Consider the following 22,158-nt stretch of genomic DNA (forward strand, 5'->3'; position numbering starts at 1 on the left):
GGGATATTTTACGTGATTTTTCAGCGACCTGCAGCAACTCACTAATATTCATCATACAGTCTGGCTTTGGAATAACCCCTCAGCCTGAAGCTGCACCCCCTAAAAAAGGCCTGGTCTGTCCCTGGTACCAGTTGCCTTCAAGTTTTTATCAGTGAGGCTGGAATAAGAGAGAGCCCATGATTTTTAATTGCAAATTAGAAGTTTTCAACTTATTTAGTTTTCTTTATGCAAATGTGGAAACCTGTAGGCTTTAGCTTCTCAGGACTCACCTCCCAGGGAAGTCCCTTTTTATCTTTACCACTCCTAAAGACACAGCACTCGGAACTGTGTAAAAGTTGTTGGGAAGGAAAGGTGAATTAATGAATTGCCATCATGCCTTTAGAAGGGGTGCTGAGCAGGTAGGGATTGACCATGCTGCTCTTGTCCAATAGCTGTTTTGCATACCTTTTATAACCACCATGAGCTGCTTAAATACCAGCTTTGTGATGGTCTTTAATGTTTTAGCTCACATATCCCGTCAGTAAAGGATTGTGGGAATTTATCAATACACATGTTATCTTTTAATGTACTTATGTGTACTATTTCATTGATATAGAAAGTACCTCATAAGACATAGAATAATAGAAATTTTTAAAAGGTAAAATAAAACTAAATCGTAGTGCTAGTATCTCCCCTATTTTCCTGGGGTCATGGTCCCAGTGTGGAGACCACTGGCTACAAGATTGTCAGGCTTTGGCTTCCAGTAACATGGTATCTAATAGGCTCAGGCTTGGTTTAGAGAATCTCAAGTATAACTGTTTGTTCCAAAGCAGTGTCAAGCTTCCTACTTGTAAACAGTGTCTTAATTAAGTGGTCCCCTGGCATCCAGCCTTGCCTCCTGCTGGGGTGCATAGGCTCCTGGGCTGAGCTGAGGACTCAGGACAGATGTGGACACTCTTTCAGGAAGAGAATGCTGGGCAGTGGAGCATAGCTTTCTCTTTGCCTTATAGGAGCTATTTTAAAGGTATCCCCATTAAGATGGATCTTGAGTCTAAGCTTCTGAAACTGAACTGAACATTCTTTAAAAACAACAATTTGAGAGCCACTTAGGGGCTCTGATCAGCAAAGCCACTTGATAACCGGAAAAGCACGAGGTGTCAGGATGTACATTTGGAAATGGGAACGGACTTGCAGTCCATTCTTAAACCCATCATTTTGGGTTGTTTGGCTGTCTGATCCAGAGCTGTTTCTTTGTGTTAAAACGTGAATTCACCTTGAGAAACTCATGCACGGCGGCACCAGCACACTGTTGCCTTGGAGATGGTGGCCAGGCCTCACTGATCAGATTCTTGCTAATGCAGTTGCTGCTTTGCCACACTTAAATGGCAGAAGCCTCCATTTCATGTGATTCTTTGATGACTCACTCTCTCTAGGAACAGGGCTGGGTGGGAATTAGAGCCTGTGTTTACTTTTTAATATATGTTGAGTGGTCACCGCATCATGGGGTCCCTTCAATTCTCTCAATGGTCTTTTAGGAAGAGCCACAGAAGTGAAGGTGAAAAATGAAATTGTGGAGAATATGGGGAAAAGAGCAATCTTGCAGAATACTGAGCAAGGACAACACAAAGAGGACACAGTAAAGGATTATGTATCACATCCTGGTGAAAATGTGGAGGAGCAGAAAACCTCTGGAGACAGTGCCCCGTCCCCAGGACCCAGAGCAAATGCTAACTGTGAGGAGCAGGTTCACAACCAAGTTCTAGAGAATACTGCTTTCCTTGAAAGTCCAGGGCAGGTTGAATCAAGAGGGGTCATAGACGTGCCAGATGGTGAAACTGGGGCTTCCCTGGAGCAGCCTGGTTATTGGAGGGATTTAGACAAGGAAGCCCCAGTACCCACGAGTGGGCAGGACAGTTGCACTGCCTTGGATATCAAAAGCCAAAGTGAGCCATCTGTAGGAAGGCAGGAAAAAGAAAAGCAGGAGGATTGGAAAAGCGACTTGGAAGAGGTTAGCCCACAAACATGCCAGGAATCTGCTCCTGTGCCAATACCCGAAGTTGAAAGAATGAGCAGGACAGATGCTGGAGGGCCAAGTGGGGGTCCCCTGGGGAGTATAGTAGAGGCAGGGGGAGTGCCAGCTGGGGAGCAAGTGGGCACAGTGCCTGCAAGTCCTCTGAAGCATGGTGATGACCCAGTGTCTCAAGGTGGACAGTGTGTGTTTAGCACCAGTGCGGGGCAGAGCTTAGAGAAGGAGCTCACCAACCAGGAGGCAACTGAGCTGAGAGAGGCCCCAGTTCATAGCACAGAAGCCCGTGGGAAGAACAGTGCAGAAAAGGGTGGAGCAACGGAGGTGAGGGATGAGGAGCCAGGCCACGCAGAACCCCAGCCCGTCCCTGGTGCTCCAGCAGCCAAGGGCAGCCATCAGGAAGCAACAGGCTCAGGTAGGGCCGATGCTGAAGGTGAGCTGCTTGATGCAAAGGAACCAGAGGAGGAGAAGAGTGACCAGCAGGCGGAGGCATCCGAGTCACCCCAGAAGAAGAGTAAGAACAAGAAGAAGAAAAACAAGAAGAAAAGATCACCAGCAGCTGCAGAATCCCTTGAGGGTGTTAAGAAAGAACTGAGCTATCAGGACGCAGAGGTAGGTGAGATTAAGGAAGAAGAGCAGGTGCAGTTTTCTGACAAGAAACGAGTAGTGGAATCACAAAATGAGGTGACCCAAAATCCAGAGCAGAAAATTGTGGCAGGAAGCAGGGAGCCTGTGGATTGTCCAGGGAATCGTGAAACGGAGTTGAATGGAAAGCTTCAGCAAGAGGGCGGTGATGTGAAGACCAGGGCAGAGGGAATGTCTCACGGAGGCACGCTGAGTCCCGAAGGTGGGACAGTTGAGTCGTCAGGTGCTAGTGCTAGTGATAAAGCATTAGATGAAGATGGTGATGACAAAGCAGCCAGCAGCGCCCAGAGCAGTCCTCGAGAACCAGAGAAGGAAGAAGGGGACAGCAGCTCCCTGCTGGGAAACAGCCCCTCAGTGGACACTGATGATGCCTCTCGGGCAGAAAGTGCCAAGAGGCAGGATCCGTCCCAACACCCAGGTCAGGTGGCTGACAAAGCCCAGGACAGCCTGGGTCAAGAAAGCAGTGAGTTGTCAGCAGCAGCAGGGGAGGCGGGGGACTCCAGTTCAGAGGGTGGAAGAGAAGCAGGAGAAGGAAGCGAGAGGGGCAAGAGCAAAGAAGACTGCACCATGTCCTAGGGCAGGCAGGCCGCAGACGGGCAGACGGCGGGCGCCAGACAAGGTCGCAGAGAAGGCCCGACCCACTCCGCCCAGCAAGTCCAGGCGTCAGAGACGCTTTCCTCGATCTCACTGGCAACAGTGCAGAACGTCCTACTTGATCTAGATGTACTGTATGACAGTGACTCACTTACTACATTAGCTACATTGTTACCTACAGGTTCATGTTTAATCATTGAGGTTGTCACCCATATTAGGAAGAAAGACATTTGTTTTCAGAGTAAGTTCTGACGGAGAGCTTTCCAGTAGCAGCAAACAGTAAGGTATACCTGTACTCTTTTTATATTCTAGCCTGAAGTAAAACTACTTCGCTAGACCCCAGGCCATTATGCATGTAGATGTTGACCAAATATGTCAACATCCAATGAAATGACCAAATAGCACTCTTAGATTTCTGCGTCATGAATATTGTGCATATTTAAACTAATATGTGTACTTCCATATTTGATTTTAACATGTACATTATAACCTGCATAGTATTTTATTTAACTGAAATAAATGTCCAAATGGCATGTAGGTCACTGAGTGATAAGATATGCACCTTAGGCCAATAATTGATCATTTTAGGGATAACAAGTAAATATCTGAAAGCACTAGGGAGGTCTTTTTGTTCTTTACCTCACGTATTTAATTTCATGCCAATACCCTTGGATCTCATTGTCCAGATGACCAAGTTTATTTTGTAGATTTTGACTTCACTTCATGCTTATGAAGCATCAGATTCATTGTATATGAAGATTATTTTTTAAATATCTTTATCAAGAAATATGTTGAAATTGCATTTCCTACTGTGGTATTTAGACAAGGGCAGTCTTTTAAAATTTTTTAACTTAAAATTACTTCTCTTTCTGTTTGAATGTCTTAGTCATTATTCAAAAGAGCAACACAAAACATTACTTGTTCTAGTGCAAACTACTCATTAGATTAAACTAGGATATTTTAAAAAGTTGAATCACTTTTGGTATTTTGGTATAAATATTTTTATTTGTTATTCTCAGTATATTTTTACTGGAATTTTTTTGTTTTGATCTGCCTGGAAAATTATATTTTTTCTATATAAAAAAATTTTAAATAATCATAAATTAAGTAAAAAGTAATGGTAAAGTATAAAATCACAAGGGAATGTATATTATGAATGCTATTGACACTTTATAAGATTATTGGAATTTGTATTAACTGTTACAAGATATAATTGAGTACAGAAAGACCAAAACCTCAGTAAATTTGGAGGCGAACCTAAGTGTTACATAACTAAAATAAAAGCATTTTATAATTTAACAAGGCTGTGGTTTAGTCTGTGGGCTCCTTGACCTCTGACCCTGGCTGCTGTTTCACACAGTGGCCCTGCTCCTGGCTGCTGACCCCGCAGGGCTCTGAGCCTCTATTCCTCACCGCCTGGCAGTAGTAGGTATGTGCCTTCCCTGGGGCCATCCTGGCACTGGTAGAGGGCCATGCTTGGAGAAGTGAGAAGATGGTCCCTCGTGTTGTTTCCTGTGCTCTCTGGACCCCCCAGGTGGGCCCCAGCTGGAGGGTCTCCGTTTGAGCATGCCAACATAGAGTAGTTGGGGAGAATGATCAAAGTGGCCAGTAAACCTTGATCGGTGCCGCTCAAGTGCCCGGAGGAAGAGGACAGAGGGTATGATGAATCCTCTCCTCTTGTGCCATAAACGCAGGAAAGTGGGGGACTTTCGCTGGAGGCTCCAGCCAAGGGCTCTGCAGGATGCAAGGGGCCCTGGTCCATGTCACTGCAGCCAAGCCGCTTGTGTGCTGGAGCTGGAGGGTGTGTGGGAAGGCAGCTCTCGTTTCGACTTTCAGAGGCCCCCCCACAACCAGACACTAGAGTAACACCCTCTGGTCTTCTTGAGCTCCGTCCTTTTCTCCCAAGTTCTCCAGCAGCACGTTACATCAGGCACACCACAGGTCCTTGAGCTCACTGTCCAGCCTCTGTCATTCACCCGCTCATTTGTTCATTGACAAGCACACTGGTCACTGAATAGCTGAAGGCACTGGCCAGTGGACAGGCACAGGCTCAGCTGTCTAGTGGGGTGCCGAAGCTGAGAATCAGCAGCAGACAATCAAGGGAGGAGCGTGCCGCAGCAGAGTCATGTCTTGGTCCTTCCGGTGCCTTTATGGCAGACATCAGCTTCTGTGCCCTGTGCATGTGACAGCACCACAGCCCAGCCCAGCCCCTGCTTGTCCTAGGGAGGGACCTTCAGCCCCCAAGAAGTGATTAACTTAGGCATATTCAGTGTCAAGGCAATTTAGAAAGATTCCAGCAATAAAAGGTTCAAACTCAAGAGAATTGCAAAGTTATCTCTCAGCCAGAGGAATTTAGGCTGGAACAGAAGAGAGAAAAGTGTTCATTCAACAAGATCTTAAAAACCTTGGTTGTGTGTCAGCCCCAAATCAGAAAATACCTATTATATTAAAATGTAAGTGTTCCTTCAAAATTATAGTTGTGAGTCTGTATAGAAAATAAGAAAGAACAGATTTGGGGCTTTAATTTTGTTATGCAAAGGTTAGAAAGCAGTAGCATTTTTTTAAATCATTTTTAAGAATGAACTGTACTGCACTGACTACTTTCTATGATGTTTAGTACTTCTGATTCAATGAACACCCAATGAAACTAAAATTCCACTATCACCAGAACCCTGGAAGGCTACTCCTGGGGTTCAGAGAGCTTGGGGTCCCTCTGGTCTGGTCCCTTCCAAGGAGACCCCATGGTGCAGCATGCCACCATGGCCACTGAGCCAAGGGAACCAATAGGAAGATTCCTTCCAAATGCCCAGACCCCTAAACGAAGGGGAGGGAAGCACACGTGTGTGTCAGGTTCAGAATACATGCTTGTCCTGCCATGATCAGATCTGTGCCGGCTGTCACGTGCTGTTAGTTGAATCGTGCTGCCCCTGGATGGAGAACTAACAACACACAGGCCAAAGGAATGACTGAGGATCCCAGTACTTGTTTGCCTACCCAGGAAGTTTCTAGAAGTCTTTCCCTCTTTGTTCCCCATTCATGGATCTCTAAAATGTCTACCATAAAGTTTGCTGGAGTCATTAATATATTATTAATGTGTAAAAAACATTTCTTTTTTTAAAACAGATTTCTTAAAAATGCAATTCTTTAGCAATATCATTAAAATACCTTTACTAGTCTTCTGATTTTAGCTTCCCAGTATAGAAGGAAGCCCTAAAATCAGGACTTGACCTTTTTCTGTGCTTCATTTCTAAACACTGCAGGGGCTGGCTGAGTAGTCTCCACCTGCCTGTGCAGGAGTATTTCTGACCAGCAAGGCTACTTGCTGCATAAATACAGGATAATCCTGGGTTTTTAGCATTCTGGTTAGGTGTTAACGGTAAGTTTACCACTGATGTGTCATTTCACCAAGCAAGTTACACTTGTTGATTTTTAAAGCTTTGAAAAGTGGTACTTTTATTTTCTCTATATCAAGTTATTTTGCTTTTTTCCATTTTCTGAAAGCTGTTTAGTTTTCATTTTGTTCTCCTATTCTGCTTTAAAATTTCTCTTCTTAAAGTTCTGCCTATTTTTTAATAGTCTCACTATAAGACTAAAAGTCAGATCACCTGTATTTTTTTCTTTCACTAAGATTACATTTTAAAATTTATTTCCTACTACCTTTCTAAAATTTTAAAGTCTTCTTGGAGACTTCTTAGACTCAAATAATAAAAGATAGTAAAATTATACAATGGATATATGAGCTTCAGGATCATTTTCAGATGTATTCAGTGTTTTGTATATAGGAGTAAAAAAAATATGTAGGATAAGATGAAAAGTGATATTGGGTAAAAGAACCAAGTTTATGACCACGAAAAAATTAATTTCTGTGTTGGATGCATTTATGAAAGGGAAGAAATGAAGTAACTGTAAGACACCATTAGCCTTTAAAATGCATTTCCAGAAAGGATCCTGAATTTATCTTCTGCTTAAAAATTTCTCCTCTTTTGTTACATAGTGCCTTTCAAAATAGGGTTTTTGGAAAACAAATTAGAGAAAACCTGTAAATTGGATTAGAATGTGGCCAGATAGTTTTTTAAATGAAAACCAAGACACATTTTATGTGGGTTATTTTCTTCTCACACGGCAAATGAAAATCAATGTCTTACTCGATGGAGAATTTAGAGCTAAGCAATGTGGGGCAGGGTCCCCTTGGAATCCGAGCTCAGGCAGCGGTCCGCATCCCTCCCAGAGATGCGGGACTAGCCTGGAAGTGCTGGAGCACCCCGAGGCCGGGCTGCTAGGCCCTGGACAGGGACTACCGCCCTGGGCCTCCCCCTTCTCTAAAGAGGGGAGTGATGGCCCACCCACCGGGCTCTTGGGCTGATACAAGCCGACGCCCGGAAGCTGCTAGAACAGGGCCTGCCTATGTTGCAGAGTGTGTGCGGGTGCATCCCTGTCAGCATCAGTTCTCCAGATTTTGCCTTTAAGCAGATGTGAACACTCCCAGGTCTTGGTCCCGCTGAACCTGAACGCTGTAGTACCCTCCTGCACAGAGGTGTTGAGGCTACGGACACATTTTGTACACATCCTTATGTGCCTGGCGGGGGTGTGTAAAAACACCAGCCATCCCTACGCTTGCCTTCAAAGAGTCACTGGGTTAGGGCATGTTGTCAGCGTGCTTGGATTTGTAAACAGAGTCAGAACTGTCACTGGTGAGTCTACAAGAGAAACAAGATAGGTACACCCGAGCTGCCAGCTCAGGGAGGAAGGCTGCAGTGGTGCTCCCGTGTCCTGATTCGGGATGCGTGTGGCCCCCGGCAACCTGAAGCGTGAAGCCTGTGAGCTCTTGTGTTGCAGTGTGGTTTGCCTGGCGTTCTTGCATGCTAACCTAAGTAGAAGACTAGCCTGTTTGCATGAGCCGGATGCTGCTCCCAGAAGTGAGTCGGGAGGTGGCGCCTCCCCTGGCTGAGTACCTCCCTGTCCTGCCTGGCCTCATCCACCGTGGTACGTGTGTAACTCTGCCTTCATCATTCATCTCACTAACCCCAACCAGCATCCCCTGGCGAGCCACCGCTGGAGGGCGCCGCGTGCCATTCACCCGAACCTGTGTCTCTCTCCTCTCTTCAGATATTAGGTTGAAAAAGCTCATTGATGAACGGGAATGCCTGCTGGAACAGGTAACGATCTTTTGATTACTTTAGCAGGGCACCTGAAACCACAAGCCTTCCCGTCCTGACATCTAGTGCACCCAGAAAACCCCCAATACATCATGCCTGAAAAGAACCATAAGCCAAACCTTAGCTTGATTTTGTCCAAACAGAACATCATACGTCACGCGAGTGTTAGGGAGGAGGTCTCAGAGACCTGAGGCCACTGTACTGAGCTGGGTACGTTCTAGTGGATTGCTGCTTGAATTGCACATTAGTGTGGAAGGCCCAGGCTAAGTGCTGAGACCAGGCCTTGGTCACTGCCAGCACCTCTCCTCTCACTGGTGCTTGTCACCACCCATCAGCCTTGTGCCCAGTGATCAGTCCCTTCCGGCAGGCGTTTCTTTGAATGGTTGATCAGCATTGTTAACTGTGATCCATCTTCATTCTCTCTCTGACCTCAAGAAATCCTGGATACTGTCCTTGCCGTGTTCAGGACGGTTACTAAATTATTCCACAACACCTTCTAAGGAAACTCAGTTCCTCTAATTTTCCTTCAGAAGCTACTAACCAAATGCATTTGCCTTACTTTTTACAATTCTGTTGAATACTCTTTCAAGACTGGATAAAGCATCTGTGGTGGCAGGAGTCTCGGGGATCCTGTGTTCTTTTAGAAACACCATCTGGTCTGGGATGTGGCTCAGTGGCAGGCCATGGCCTGTCATGTTCGAGGTCCTGGGATCCATCCCTAGCACCACAAAAAAATAAAACAATGTGAACTTTTAACACGTATCCACTGTCATTCTGCACCGTGTCCTTGAACCAGCAGGCACCGGTGGTCCGTGTTTGGTCAGAGGTGCAGGGAGATGGCTACCCAGAGGATGCCTCAGAGGTCAGAAGCGAGCCAGAAAGCAGGGCAAGGCTCGCCACTGGGCACCTGCGCGTCCGGCACTCCTCTCCAGCTGCCGATCCCACCTCCTGTTTCTCCCTGCCCAGGAGAGCAGGGCTGTGCAGACACCCACTCCCTGAAGACTGGCAAACACCTCTGCACAACCTGCAGCGTGACTGGGTCCTTGGCACAGCTTGGGGGGATTTAGTTCCTGCACTGCTAGGCCTGGAGACACCAAGTGGCCCTGTCTGGCTTCTTGTGAATAAAACAAAGGTCAATGGCACACTAACTCGCCATCCGTTGGCTGGTTCTTTGGGTGGCTTTATGTACAGCCTCCTCCTGAGTTCCCAAAGAATTTCACCTTCAGAACGACTTTTCATCCAAATTACAAAACAATTCGTGCCTGGTATTGTAAAGAAAGCTCCTTTGCCATTCGGTGTATGTCTAGTATTTTCTGAGAAGAGCACCTATTGGAAAAGGTTTTTATTTACTTACTGGAGTTGGTCTTGATTAAAGGGAGAGTCCCTCTGGCAGGGTGGATTGTCAACTTTTGCCCTTGTCCTCTCCTGCTTAGTCATGTCATCCCTGTCTCCTGGGCACAGGGCACTCAGCTTCAGGCCGTGGCCTGCTGTGCTTCTGGGGGCTGGTTTTCACTTTATGTTTGCTTCCCTTCCCATAGGGCACAAACTCAGCTTTTCGGTTTCCTTTGGAACAGAGAAATTAACATATTTTACTGGTGGGTGTTTCAGATTAAGAAACTCAAAGGGCAGCTGGAGGGGAGACAGAAGAATGGCAAGCTAGACAGTCTGCGCCCTGAAGATGCTGCCTTGGAAAACGGGACAGACATGCACGTCGTGGATCTACAGAGTAAATGTCAATTCTTGTGCAGAATACACTCTAACACGCGCTGTCCTTAAGCCGTCACGGCACAGAAAGCCCAGGAGCCCTCACATCCCCCACCCAGAGGCCCTGGATACAGAGGCACAAAGGCATTTCTTTGTGGGCAGAGCAAGGACATTGCTTTCCAGGCCTGTGGCGTAGAGCAGGTGTCCCCAGAGGTGCAAGTGTGCACTGAGGGGAGCCACGGGTGCTCTGCTGGGCACTGCAGTCTTAATCTGCTGATTGCAGGAAAGACCGGGAGGCACTTTTTACGTCAATAACTAGAAACAGGTTTAAAGGAGACCAAACACGCCCATCCCTCCTCCCCGTCCCAACTCCATCCTTGGTCTGTCGTCTTGGCTCAGGGGTGGCGCTCGCCTGGGCTCTCCTGCCCTTCCCAAGCAGGGGGCACAGATGCACTTTCCCAGCCTGGGTTCAAACCACGTCTTCTCCGATCCTTGGCTCCAATACATTGTGGAGCCACAGACCAGCACTTAGAAATCTGCAAGATGATTATAAAGACTTGGTTCCCAGGAACTCCTGTTTTAACATCTTCAAAGCCCAAGAGCTTAACAATTTTTCCTTTTCTTTCAACCTTTAGGGGATGCCAACAGACAGATCAGCGACCTCAAATTTAAACTTGCAAAATCTGAGCAAGAGATAACTGCATTAGAACAAAATGTATGTGAGCACCTCTTAAGCAGTCATGGGCAGTCAAACGGATGATTAACTGAAGTTTTGTTGGCTAAAAATAGCACCTGAAGGGCTGGGGACAAAATAGCAGAGATTTTTAGAACCAAAAATGGTCCTGATACGGGCAAGTGAAGGCAGCAAGTCTCTCAAGGTGTTTCTTGGAGAAAGAGCAAGTGCAAGGAGAGATGACTATCAGGGTTAGGCTGTTCTATCAATCCTTTAGAAATACTGGTCAGTTGTAGAAGATAGCCAATGTGACTTGGGAATTTTTTAAAACTTTGCTTCTTTAAAAGTAATTTAGCTAATTGAACACACTTCATGCTGTCACTCTGCCTTTCTCTGCTAGCCAGGGCAGTTCTCCCTGGTATCTAACTTGGGGTATTCCCACCTCCAGATGCTGATCCCAAGGACAATCTGTGTCCTATCCAAGGAAGAGGTCAAAACAGGCACTTTCCCCCTCGGTCGTGAGCACACCCCAGGGTGGGTTTTTGTTTTTTGTGTGCCACTTAATGAAGCATGCTGGCAGGCATTCACCGCCTTTGCCACCCAAAGGCGTCTGCACTCCTGCTCTGTCCTTTCCCACCTCCCACCTGCCACCCCTGGGAGAGGTCAGCCTGGAGCCAGGTGCTGGCAGGACCTTTGCTCTTCCTCAGCCTACGGCTCTCCAGCAGGACGGACGCCAGGGCAGCGGCACCAGGCCTGAGGATTGCCTGTGACCGCCGAGGCAGAGGAGCCCTTGCCGGCTCAGAACCGTGCCACTGTTTGCACAGACGCCTTGCTTGGCCAGACGCTGAGTCCCCTCCCACGGGCTGTGTCACTGTGACTCGCAGGGTGTATTCTCTGTTTCGTTAAGTCAGTCAGTCCCTAGGTTCTTGAGAAGAATAAAGCAATTAGAAGAAGAAAACGGACCTGTTGACTTACACAGATGGCTTTTCCCTGCCTTTCAGGTAATAAGGTTAGAGAGCCAAGTGTCACGTTATAAATCAGCTGCTGAAAATGCAGAAAAAATAGAAGATGAACTTAAGGCAGAAAAACGGAAACTCCAAAGAGAGGTAAATTTTCTAGACTGTCTTAGGGAAAGAGTGGTGTGGCCGTCCCTCTGGTTGGGCCATCAAGGGAGGATTTACTTGGGTTAAATCTGCCATGAGGCTGTGCATGGCCAGCTGTCCCCAGCCATACCAAGTGCTATCGTCCTAACAAAGGCGATGGCAGGGCAGCCAGTCAGGAGCCTAGGACCAGGACCCTGGCTGGCCCTGACTGTCCAACCAGCCAATGAGCATCTACCACAGGACCATCCATAAATGTCGAGTTGGTTAGTGAGATCAAGGAGCAGCCAGGCCACTTATGCCTACATACTTAGTCACATGGAGCAAGCCTGGACGTGGGCAGCGGCCAGCACTATCTGAAGTGCCCCGAGAGGCTGAATTGTGCACAGGCCATCTGCTGTGCTGCCAGGCTTTCTTTAAAAACTACGTGTATTTAGGCTGGGGCTAGGGCTCAGTGGTGGAGCACTCGCCCGGCACGCGTGAAGCACTGGGTTCGATCCTCAGCACCACATAGAAATAAAATAAAATACTGTGTCCACCTAAAGCTAAAAAATAAATATTAAAAAAGAACTACTCGTATCTTACCTTCCTGAAGACACTTTGCAAAGCTGTTCACCCAGCCCATGTTCACAGCACCTGGTGAGCGTGGGTCTGTACATTGGGGCACAGCACTGCTGTAAGTTGTATCTCATCCCTTTAAATGTCCCAAGCACAACTTGCTGTTTTCCACTTTGATCTGACACTGCTCAGTGTCTGGGCATCTCTGCTGCCATTCGTTGCTTCTACACTCACCTCAGGTGGCCTTGCCCTTCCCGTGTGGTGGTTCATGAAGCTATGCTTGATTTTAATTGGCAGGAAGGCCCCAGGCCTGACTAGGGAAAACTTCCCGCCAGCAGCGTTCCCTTCTGCCCCTGCTGGTGACATGGGTGGGGGGGAGGTTCGTCTGTCCCAGGGCCCCACCACCCTGCTTATGGGTTCTGGGTAGAAGCAGAGCCGCAGATGCTCCCACATCTCCATGCCCCGGTGACCGTGCAGCTCCCTCCCTGGGGCATCTGCTGGTCTTTCTGCTCAGCCGAGGTTCTGAGCCACAACAGCCTCTTGCCTTCCTGCTTTGGTCTCTGGCCACGGAGACCTTGCTCCTGAGTGCCCCAAGCCACGGGGGCCTCCTCCCCTGAGGCCCCGGGCTCGCTCTGGTTCGTATTTTTTTGCCTTGCTTCCCGGTGTGAGAGTGTCAGGGCCCCCAGTGGTGCCCTGTCTGGGGTCTAGTCTCAGAGGAGGAGGTTTCCTGGTTACTCGTGACGCCAGAACCATGGCCTGGAACCACCTTCTAAATTAAGAAGCACACAGACACGTGGGCGTTTTAGGATTTCAGTCAGTACTTGTAGTTCTCCATGGGACTGGAATTCTGGCCACAGGGGACCCGCCTTGTTGGGAGGAAACAGGTTCCTCAGAGCTCACTGCCTCTCCCCTACTTTCAGCTTCGCTCTGCCTTAGATAAAACGGAAGAGCTTGAGGTGAGCAACGGCCACTTGGTGAAGCGCCTGGAAAAGATGAAAGCAAACAGGAGCGCACTCTTGTCCCAGCAGTGAGCACCAGCTCTGAGTGCCAGCCGCTGGCTGGCAACCAAGAGCGTGGCGACGTGGGCTTTTCTGTGTGCCGCCTGGAAGTGCTGCTTCTTCCCCTGCCTCTGACAGAAGGAGCCCCAGTGGCCACCAGATGCCTCGGTCGGTCTACAGGCACCTGCCCCAAGCTGGGCCACCAGGTGGAACCTTCAGGTCTCTTCTAAGCACACTGGGCCTCTCGGGAGCTCCGGTTCTGATGCACAGCAGCCTCAGTGCCACTCCAGTGGCGATCAAGTCAGGCTGGAGGTGGGACTTGAGTTTTCTTTTCATGTGTCTTTCTGAATGAAGGTTAAGGGAACGTTACGGTGTCGGGACTTCCTTCCGCAGCAGAACCTACAATTGGAGCGACTTCAGTAGTGTCTCTTAGTCTACGCTTTTCATACACAAAACACTGTGGAACCACAAGCCATTACCAAGCATAACTCTGGCTGGAGACAAGGGCATGGTCTAGACATAAGTGACCTTAAGAAGACTCTTCACAGCGTCAGGTGAAGCTTTGCTAATGGATTTTTGCTTCAGTTCAGTCATGAGAATACTTTTTTCCAGGGTAATTAGGCAATAGCTTCACTGAAAATGACAGCTTTTCATTTGCATTATTTAATCCTTATATTTGAAATTGAAGTTGTTAACTTCTTTTTAAGAATGTGCTGTTGGAAAAATAAAAATTTAAATGTTAAAATACTTGAACTATGTGGTTTTTATTTTTCCCACTGGGAAAGAAGTTCCTGAACTGATATTTGTTATTTTGTGTATTTATGGTCATTTTTTTAATCTTTATAAGCATAGCAAATCAATTCTTTTTCTTATTAAAAAAAAATAGATATATTCATACAAAAAAAAAAACAGTGCACCTGGGATAAAAATGAAATGGGAGCAGTCGGAAGCCAGAGTAAAGACAGCTGCAGGATCGTCAAGGGCAAAAGCAGAGCAGACTCGGCTGCTTGCTGGTTTTTAATTACTCTTTGTACACGTTGTATTTCCCATGTGACTGGTTAAAGAGGCCAGCTTTTTACGATATTAGCAAGTGCAAACCAAGGCAGTATCGTTCCAAACCACACCTAGCATCAACACTTGAAGGAAGCTGGAGTGAGGGTGTGAGTTGGGGGTGTGTGAGGGACACAGCCAGGGCAGTGCCGGACCTCACCTGGGCCTATCCTCCAGGACTGATGGATGAGGATATACAGGCTGCATTTCACTGGACACCAGCTCCTAATCACTCATGAGCTACACAGCTGTCCCAGCCCTGTACTTGCTTGCAGCCACACTTCCCTGATGCCACTGCCTGTCCACTCCCTGGGGCATGACTGTGTACGTCCAGCTCCCTGCCTTCCCCTTACTGGCTTCTTGCTCAGCCAGAGCAGTCCTGACCACCCTTTCTGGATGGCTCCTATGTGAGTGCTCAGCAGGAGCCATGGTCCTGAGTGAAGTTACACCAAGGTGGCTGGGTCTGGCTCCTTTCAAAACTGCACGCCCGCCCCAGGTGGCATAGCAACAAGAGCACCACAGACCTGGAGAGAGGGTGTAGCTAGAAGCATGTGAAGCCTTGCAGCCATGGTGACCACATCCCAGAGGTTCCTACCCTGCACATGGGGTGGGAGGCAACAGCAGTGGGGAGTTTCTTTAGGTCTGTGTTCATGCCACCCAGGCTTCTGGGCACCACCACCACCAACAGGGGCCTGTGGGCACCCACCAAGCTCTACCTTCTGAAGACAGCACCCTGTCTAACAGGCTCTGAATAAATCACATCCCTGGGCCCGGGGACTGAGTTCTCCCCACATGAGCTCCTCTCCTCTCCCCAGCCACCAGCTTGGTGGCCCCAGGGAAAGCCCAGCTCTACTTTGCCACACTAGCCAGTCTTAGCCAGTCTCAGCCAGGATGGAGTTTTACAGGGACTAAGAGTGGAAGTTCTTTTCCACCATCATTTTGCCAAGTGTAGCTTTTAGGTGATGTGATTTAATGTTTCCATATCAAGAATATCAAATGCACTCTCTTAAAAATCTAGATCTAATTTTTTTCAGATACCATTTAAAAAAAATATTACTCCCTCTTCTCATGAACAATTTGGGCAACCTTGAAGTAATATAAAAGAGAAGCTCTCTGGTTTTTATTATACCAAATATTAAAAATAATAAGGCAGAAAAATTGCCCTGAATACCAAGAGCTAGCACAGCTGAGATTTAGGAGAGTAAAACGTGGGAGAATAAACAGTGAATTCACTGACATTGTAGCAGTTAAGGGCACGTTTGAAAAAAGAGAGGTGGGAGTATCTGATTCAGATCAGCTAGTCTTATCTCAAAGAGAGACTCCCAGCAGCAAGGACAGGACCATTGAGTCAGGAAAATGCAATTGCCAGCATAGTTACATGTATTTATGTGTGTGTGTGTGTGTGTGTGTGTGTGTGTGTGTGATCATTTTACACTAAACATCATCTAGTTGTATGGGGGTGTATTTCCATGATTTTACTAAGAATGATTGCACACAGTGGCCCACACCTGTAATCCCAGTGGTCTGGAAGGCTGAGGCAGGAGGATCTTGAGTTCAAAGCCAGCCTCAGCTGTGGAGAGCCCCTCTGAATGACCACGCCTTCCAGTCGTGAAGCTGGGGTCTCTGACCAATCGCTACATTTCATGGTGACTTGGGCGTTGTCCAGCTCAGACAGTAGGCAGGTCTTCAGGTGTAGGTGTCACCCCTGGAGTTGAGTTTCACTCACTTGTCCCTTGTATCTCTCTCTCTCTCTCTCTCTCTCTCTCTCTCTCTCTCTCTCTCTCTCTCTCCAGCCTCTCGTAACTTTCTCTTGCTCTCCCTTTTGGGGAGCCTGAGGCCGAGAGCGGAGAAGTCATCCTGAAGCTTGTGTAAAGGTAAAGTGTGTCTGTGTTTTATTTGGTGTCCCTGCAAATTCACACGAGCGATCTTCTCGTGGATTCACTGTGTGTTATTTATTTATTTATTTGCTCTGTGACAAACCAACCTCAAACTTTGCAGCTTAAAACAACATGTATTTATTATCTCAGGAGATTTCTGTGGGTCAGAAATCTGGGAGTGATGTAGTTGAGTAGTCTAGCTCAGGGTCTCTCAGCAAAACAGTCAACCAGGCAGATTCATCAGGAGGTCCACCTGGGTCTGATGACTCTGTTCCGAGCTCATTCATGTGGTGGTTACTGAGCCTCACTTCCCTGTTGACCACTGACTGGAAGCCTTGGTTAATCAGCACACGGACCTCTCCAGTGTTGCTCAGGACCTGGCAGAGTGGTCCCTCCAGGGGAGGGATCTGGAAGAGACAGAGACAAGCTGGAAGCAATGTTTCAAGGTGGAAAGGAAGGAAATTATCTCTGTTTCTTGGAAGGAAGAGTATCAAAGAATTGGGGATTTTTTTTTTTTTTATTGGTACTGAAGATTGAACCCAGGGTGTTTTAACACTGAGCTACACCCCAGCCCTTTTTATTTTTTGATTTTGAGACAGAGTCTTTTAAATTACAGGGGCTGGCCTTGAACTGATTGATCCTCCTGCCTCAGTCTCTTGAGTTGCTGGTATTACAGGCCTGTGCCACTGCCCCCAACAGAGATGCCATTTTCAAATCTTGAACCTGGTCTTGCCTGAGGCGGGTGGTAACTGACTAGAGGCACAGGAGGAGACTAGAATATTTCAGCAGGGTTATGGAGAGGACAAGGGGCCAGCAAAGGGTGTCAAGGAGGATCAGCAAAATTTCTCACTAAGAAAAAGGCAACAGAATATAAGCATAGGAAACCCATCAACTTACAAAGCCAAGAACTCCTTGCTTCCCTCCCACCAGGGCCCCCACCAACTCCTTCTTCCCAAACACCCCTTAATACAAACACCATCAGCCACGCCACCCCCCTCATCTGAGTCTTGGTGTTACTTGGACCCTTTCCTGCCCTTCCTGCCCCTTAGCACTACCAGTTCCATTTTGGACAGACCTCACAAGCCAACCGTTTCTCCATCCATACCACCCCCTCCTCTGGACCAGGCCTGGCATCTTCTTCTCACTCCCAACCCACTTTACTGAACCTCTTTACAAGTCTGATTATGTCACTGCCTCCTCTACATTTGTAGTTATGTTTGATTTTTGCAATAACCCATTGTGGGTCCTCTTACTGCCTCCATTTAAAAAGGAAACTGAGGTGTACACCACTTGTGACTGAGGTGAAGAATGCTTGAGGGCAAGAGTTCAAGGCCAGCCTGGAAACACTGTGGGACACTGTCTCAAAAAAATAAACAAACAAATAAAAAAACAAAACCCAGAAGAACAGAAAACATACTGCTAAATGGAGGGTCCTAGAGTATTACAATTCTGGCTACTGCTGGTAACCATTCCACTCCACTGAGAGGCCACCAGGGGCCCAGCACTTAGAAGAGTTCTGGCATGGCAGGAGCTGCCCTGCATGAACACACCTTAAAGTCCTGACGCAGGAGGCTCTGGCCAATTACTACTTTTTGTAGTGACTTGGGCATTGGCCCAGCTCAGATAGCAAGGGGTGGCTCCAGGTGCAGGTGTTACCCACAGGGGGCAAGTTACACTCACCTCTTCCTTTGTAACCCTACCCCTTTGCCCTTTTGGGGGTGGAATGTTCCATGGAACCTCCCCTTTGTGTCCCCTATTTAAGAATAAAGAATTCCAGTGGCTCACTCTGTTTCTACAGATCCTTAAGGTCGAAGAGCCATCCCTGGATCACTGAAAAGCTACTTCTATGTGGGTGCATGCTTTGAGTTATAGGAAAAGTCAGATTTTATGAGCCCAGCATTGGGTCACCAGCGAGGATAGATGGCGGTACTGGTACATGGCACTCAGGAGGTAAGAGCTTCCCAAACAGCCTCCAAGTGCACCCAGCCCCTCTATATCACCACCCCTCACAGTCCAGAGAGTAAGATTCCATGCTTATCCCACTGCAGAGGGCCTGGGGTGGCAGATTTGGACTATGAGATTCATCTCTGCTTAAGAGGGACTGGCCCAGGAGGGTCTTCAAGTGTGGCCACCTTGGCTTAATTCACTAAACCACAAATGCCTCACCCTCTTCTTCACCAAGATTTCCACGTTCCACCATCGTCCTCTCCTTCAGAGCCGGACATGCTCCTCTTTCAGGAGCCAATTGTCCAGGTAAATGGAGACAGTAGCGGAAAGACTAATCCTCAGTCATTCGTAAAATGAGAAGATTATACTTGGCAAGTTACTGACTTCAGTCTTCAGAATTTTTCGTTTGGCTGAGAGAGATTACATGAAAGACTACTGAAATGTATATGGTAAAAATGAGTACAATGGGTTGGGGCTGGGGCTCAGTGGCAGAGCGCTTGCCTGGCACATGTGAGGCACTGGATTCAATTTTCTGCACCACCTAAAAATCAACAAATAAAGTATACTGTTGGAGACCAGCTCCAACAGGGGGTCTCAGGAGACAAACGGATGGTGAGGAGTCGCTGAAAGGGGGTGGAGAAACAACACAGACACCAAAGTGAAGGTGCTGAATCCCAATCTTTACTTGTGAAGTTAATCATATATACTTTTCATTTTGGCAGGCTCACAGTACTTTGTGGTTACAAAACAGGAATCATTATTCAAAGAAACAAAATATTACGTAGCTACAATTAGAATAGAAGAATGTATCTTGGCTTATGCATAAGCAAGCATTTTTACTTTTAGTTCGAGTTTTGCTTTGAGCTGTTTCTGCTTAGTTAACTTTTAAAAATAGTTAGAAATGTCCCAGACTATTGGTCTACACCTTGACTATTCTTTCTTGACTTACTGACTAGAACTGGCGCCACGCTTATGGCAAGAGGTTAACTTGAAAAGAGAGGCTATTAATTTTAATCAAACAAGAGTAAGAGCATAAACCATTGTGCACAGGAACAAGAACAAGTTGCCCAGTACCAAGCACTAATCTGTCTTCTTAACATTAATTCTTCTTCTCTAGATTTTAATTTAATTTCTCAAAAAGTTCCTTGACTGTTTTTCCTACAGGGGGTTTTTCATTAAACATTAACAATTTACGTTCCACAGCTGAATCATTGCATTTAAAGCAAACAGATCCATTCTTTAGAAGAAGTTGCATTAATTGGGAAAGTCATGTTTTTTCCTTCAAACTTAATGGTCATATTAGAAGTCACAACTACAACTATACAGGATGTCCCAGGTGACCAGGACATCCTGTCCCTGCACACCACCAATTCTAGAAACAAACCAGCCCATTCCCAGAAACATACTGCGCTCCTCCAGAGGATGGACGCCTTGCGCCATCCACCTCAGTAGGGCCTTGCCTTTGCCCGAGTCAGGGGAGGGGCGCAGCAGTATACAATTTGATGTTTTAAAAAAATAAGTACTATGAAGATGTAGCTTTCTCCCAAGTTTATAGATTTAATGCACTTATGAAAATAACTTTGAGATATTGTTGGGAGTAATCACACAAAATTATTCTAATTGTCATCTGGAAGTTAACATGGTAACTAGCTTAGATAATTCTGATTAAAGTTGGTGTGGTGGCAGTGAGCAGCCTTCGCCATCTATTCTGCTTGTTACAAAGGTGCAAAGTGACAGACAATGGGATGCCCATCCTTACTCACAGAGAGTTATTGCTTCACCATATTTTCCCTGAGGAGTCCCAGGATGTGGCTTCCGAATTTTTCTGCATTTCTACATGAAACAATAATGTTAAAATATTGAAAAGTTATAAGAAAAAAAGAAAAACTGTGAGGAAATGCTAGGGATTGAACCAGAATGTGTGTGTAAAGCATGCACCCTATCACCAAGCTGCACTCCCCAAATAAATAAATGTGTAAAAAATCAAATTGCAAAGGCAAGTTAAAATGACTGCTAATAATTATTCTGAACTCAGGATGGAGTAAAATCATTGGAAAAAAAGGCCACAGATAAATACACTTCATCAAAGTGTAAAGCTTCACATCAAGATAAAATGAACTCTGCTCGGTAAGGTGGCACACACCTGTAATCTCAGCAACTCAATAGGCTGGGGCAGGAGGATCGCAAATTCAGGGCCAGCCTGGACAATTTAGCTAGACTCTCCTCAAAACCAAAATTAACTAATTAATTAAAAGGGCTGGGGATTTAGCTAAATGGTAGAGCACCCTTGGGTTCAATCCCCAGGACTGAAAAACAAAACAAAACAAAACAAAAAACACAAACCCCCATATCAATGAGAAAAGTCCAATAGGGCAGAGCAGCCCAGCAGGAAAGGTGGATGGCAGGCGGCACACGCAGACACCAGGACTCAGCCCGACTTAAGTGAGCCCTGGGTGGGAGGAGACCAAGGAACAGCTCTACGGGTGAGGAAGGTGCTGGAACCCAGGGTTTCACAAAGGCTGCTGAAGTCGCTGGTAGGCATGTTTCTTCTGCCTGCAGCAACAGGGAACCTCACATGCACCCACCTGCCTCAGTCTTCCTGCCTGTGATCCCGCAGCCCCTCTCCCGCCTGCGCCAGTTCAGCTCGCCTGCCCACAGCCCAGGATACAACATGAGGGCTGTGCCCAGCTGTCCAGGGTCCTGTCCCAGGTGACCAGGACATCCTGTCCCCGCACACCACCAATTCTAGTCGTCCTCCGGTAGTCTGAAACGTTGGCCTATGAAAGAAGGACATGCCTCTTTCCCCTATATTCTTAGGGTAGACCAACAATGGAATGAGCATGTGACATATTTCTGCCAGCACAGGAAAGAAATTTCTAAAAATTCTAACTCACTATCAAAGAATAGTTTAATACAACTGTTTATTTAAAAAATTAAAAATGCTAAAGCCAAATCAGGGATACGGGAATGCAAAAGGGAATCCACAATGAACAAAGTAATGCACAAAGAAATCCACCCACGGGTCAAAGCACAGTGGCGCCCGCCTGTAATCCCAGCGGCTTGGGAGGCTGAGGCAGGAGCTTGTGAGTTCAAAGCCAGCCTCAGCAACCAGGAGGTGCTAAGCAACTCAGTGAGACCCTGTCTCTAAATAAAATGCAAAATAGGGCTGGGGATGTGATTCAGTGGTTGGGTGCCCCTGGGTTTAATACCCTGTACCAAAAAAATAAAATATATTCCCCCACGATGAACAAAACACCCCAGTTTAGAGACAACATCAGCAACTGCTCTGTGGAGCTATTGTAGAGACCAGGAAAGAATTGTGATCACCAATTTGGAGGTTTTACTCATCTCGGATTTAGTTTCGTTGCCTCTGACTTTTTTAAACGATTGCAGGGAAGTGTCATCTGTTTTGACGGCTGAGTTTGGGGTGTCCCCCTTCAATTATGCACCCAGGGCAAGGGCCCGCACCTGGCCCTAGACTGCACCCTGCCCGTGGGGCTTCTAGAAGCCAGCTCTGGGACTCCCAGGTCGGGAGGCGTGGCCGTGTAGCCACCGCGAGAGAGGTCGCCGGGCAGTTTGACTTCTGCCCACAGAGCGTGCAGTCCCACGAGGGTGTTGAGCGGCGAGGCAGGAAAGCTAGAGGCCCAGACCTTCCTGAACCCCCACGAGGCTGGAAGCCAAGTCGGCAGTTTCCTTCCCGCTCTTTCGCGCCCGCATGCCGGGCCAATCACGGCGCTGCCCTGTTCGCGCCGACCAATAGCAGGGCGCTTTGCCAAGCGGTGGGCGGGCCGCCGGCGGCCGTTACCCAACAGGCACCGCGGCGCCCAGAAGTCAATCGCTCTGAGGCAGCA

The 22,158-nt window shown here is 47.3% G+C and overlaps 1 protein-coding gene across 39 annotated transcripts in view; it reads left to right on the top strand.

Annotated features, from left to right (window-relative positions):
• Lrrfip1 (LRR binding FLII interacting protein 1) overlaps window positions 1-14,186 on the top strand; it is a 71,570-nt gene extending 57,384 nt beyond the window's left edge. For 32 of the 39 annotated variants that reach the window (XM_048808815.1, XM_015481636.2, XM_015481638.2 and 29 more), the window contains one exon: window positions 1,515-4,543. In XM_048808815.1, coding sequence (XP_048664772.1) covers window positions 1,515-3,226 — 1,712 coding nt within the window. In that variant the 3' untranslated portion in view covers window positions 3,227-4,543. Of the gene's footprint in view, window positions 1-1,514; window positions 4,544-8,350; window positions 8,401-10,008; window positions 10,127-10,739; window positions 10,820-11,225; window positions 11,312-11,778; window positions 11,884-13,355 lie in introns of those variants that run through there. The other 7 variants (XM_048808842.1, XM_048808846.1, XM_015481642.2 and 4 more) reach the window with 2 other exon arrangements.
• The last annotated feature ends 7,972 nt before the right edge of the window (window positions 14,187-22,158 follow it).

The sequence above is a fragment of the Marmota marmota genome, unplaced genomic scaffold (genome assembly GCF_001458135.2).
Source record: "Marmota marmota marmota unplaced genomic scaffold, marMar, whole genome shotgun sequence".
NCBI lineage: Eukaryota > Metazoa > Chordata > Mammalia > Rodentia > Sciuridae > Marmota > Marmota marmota.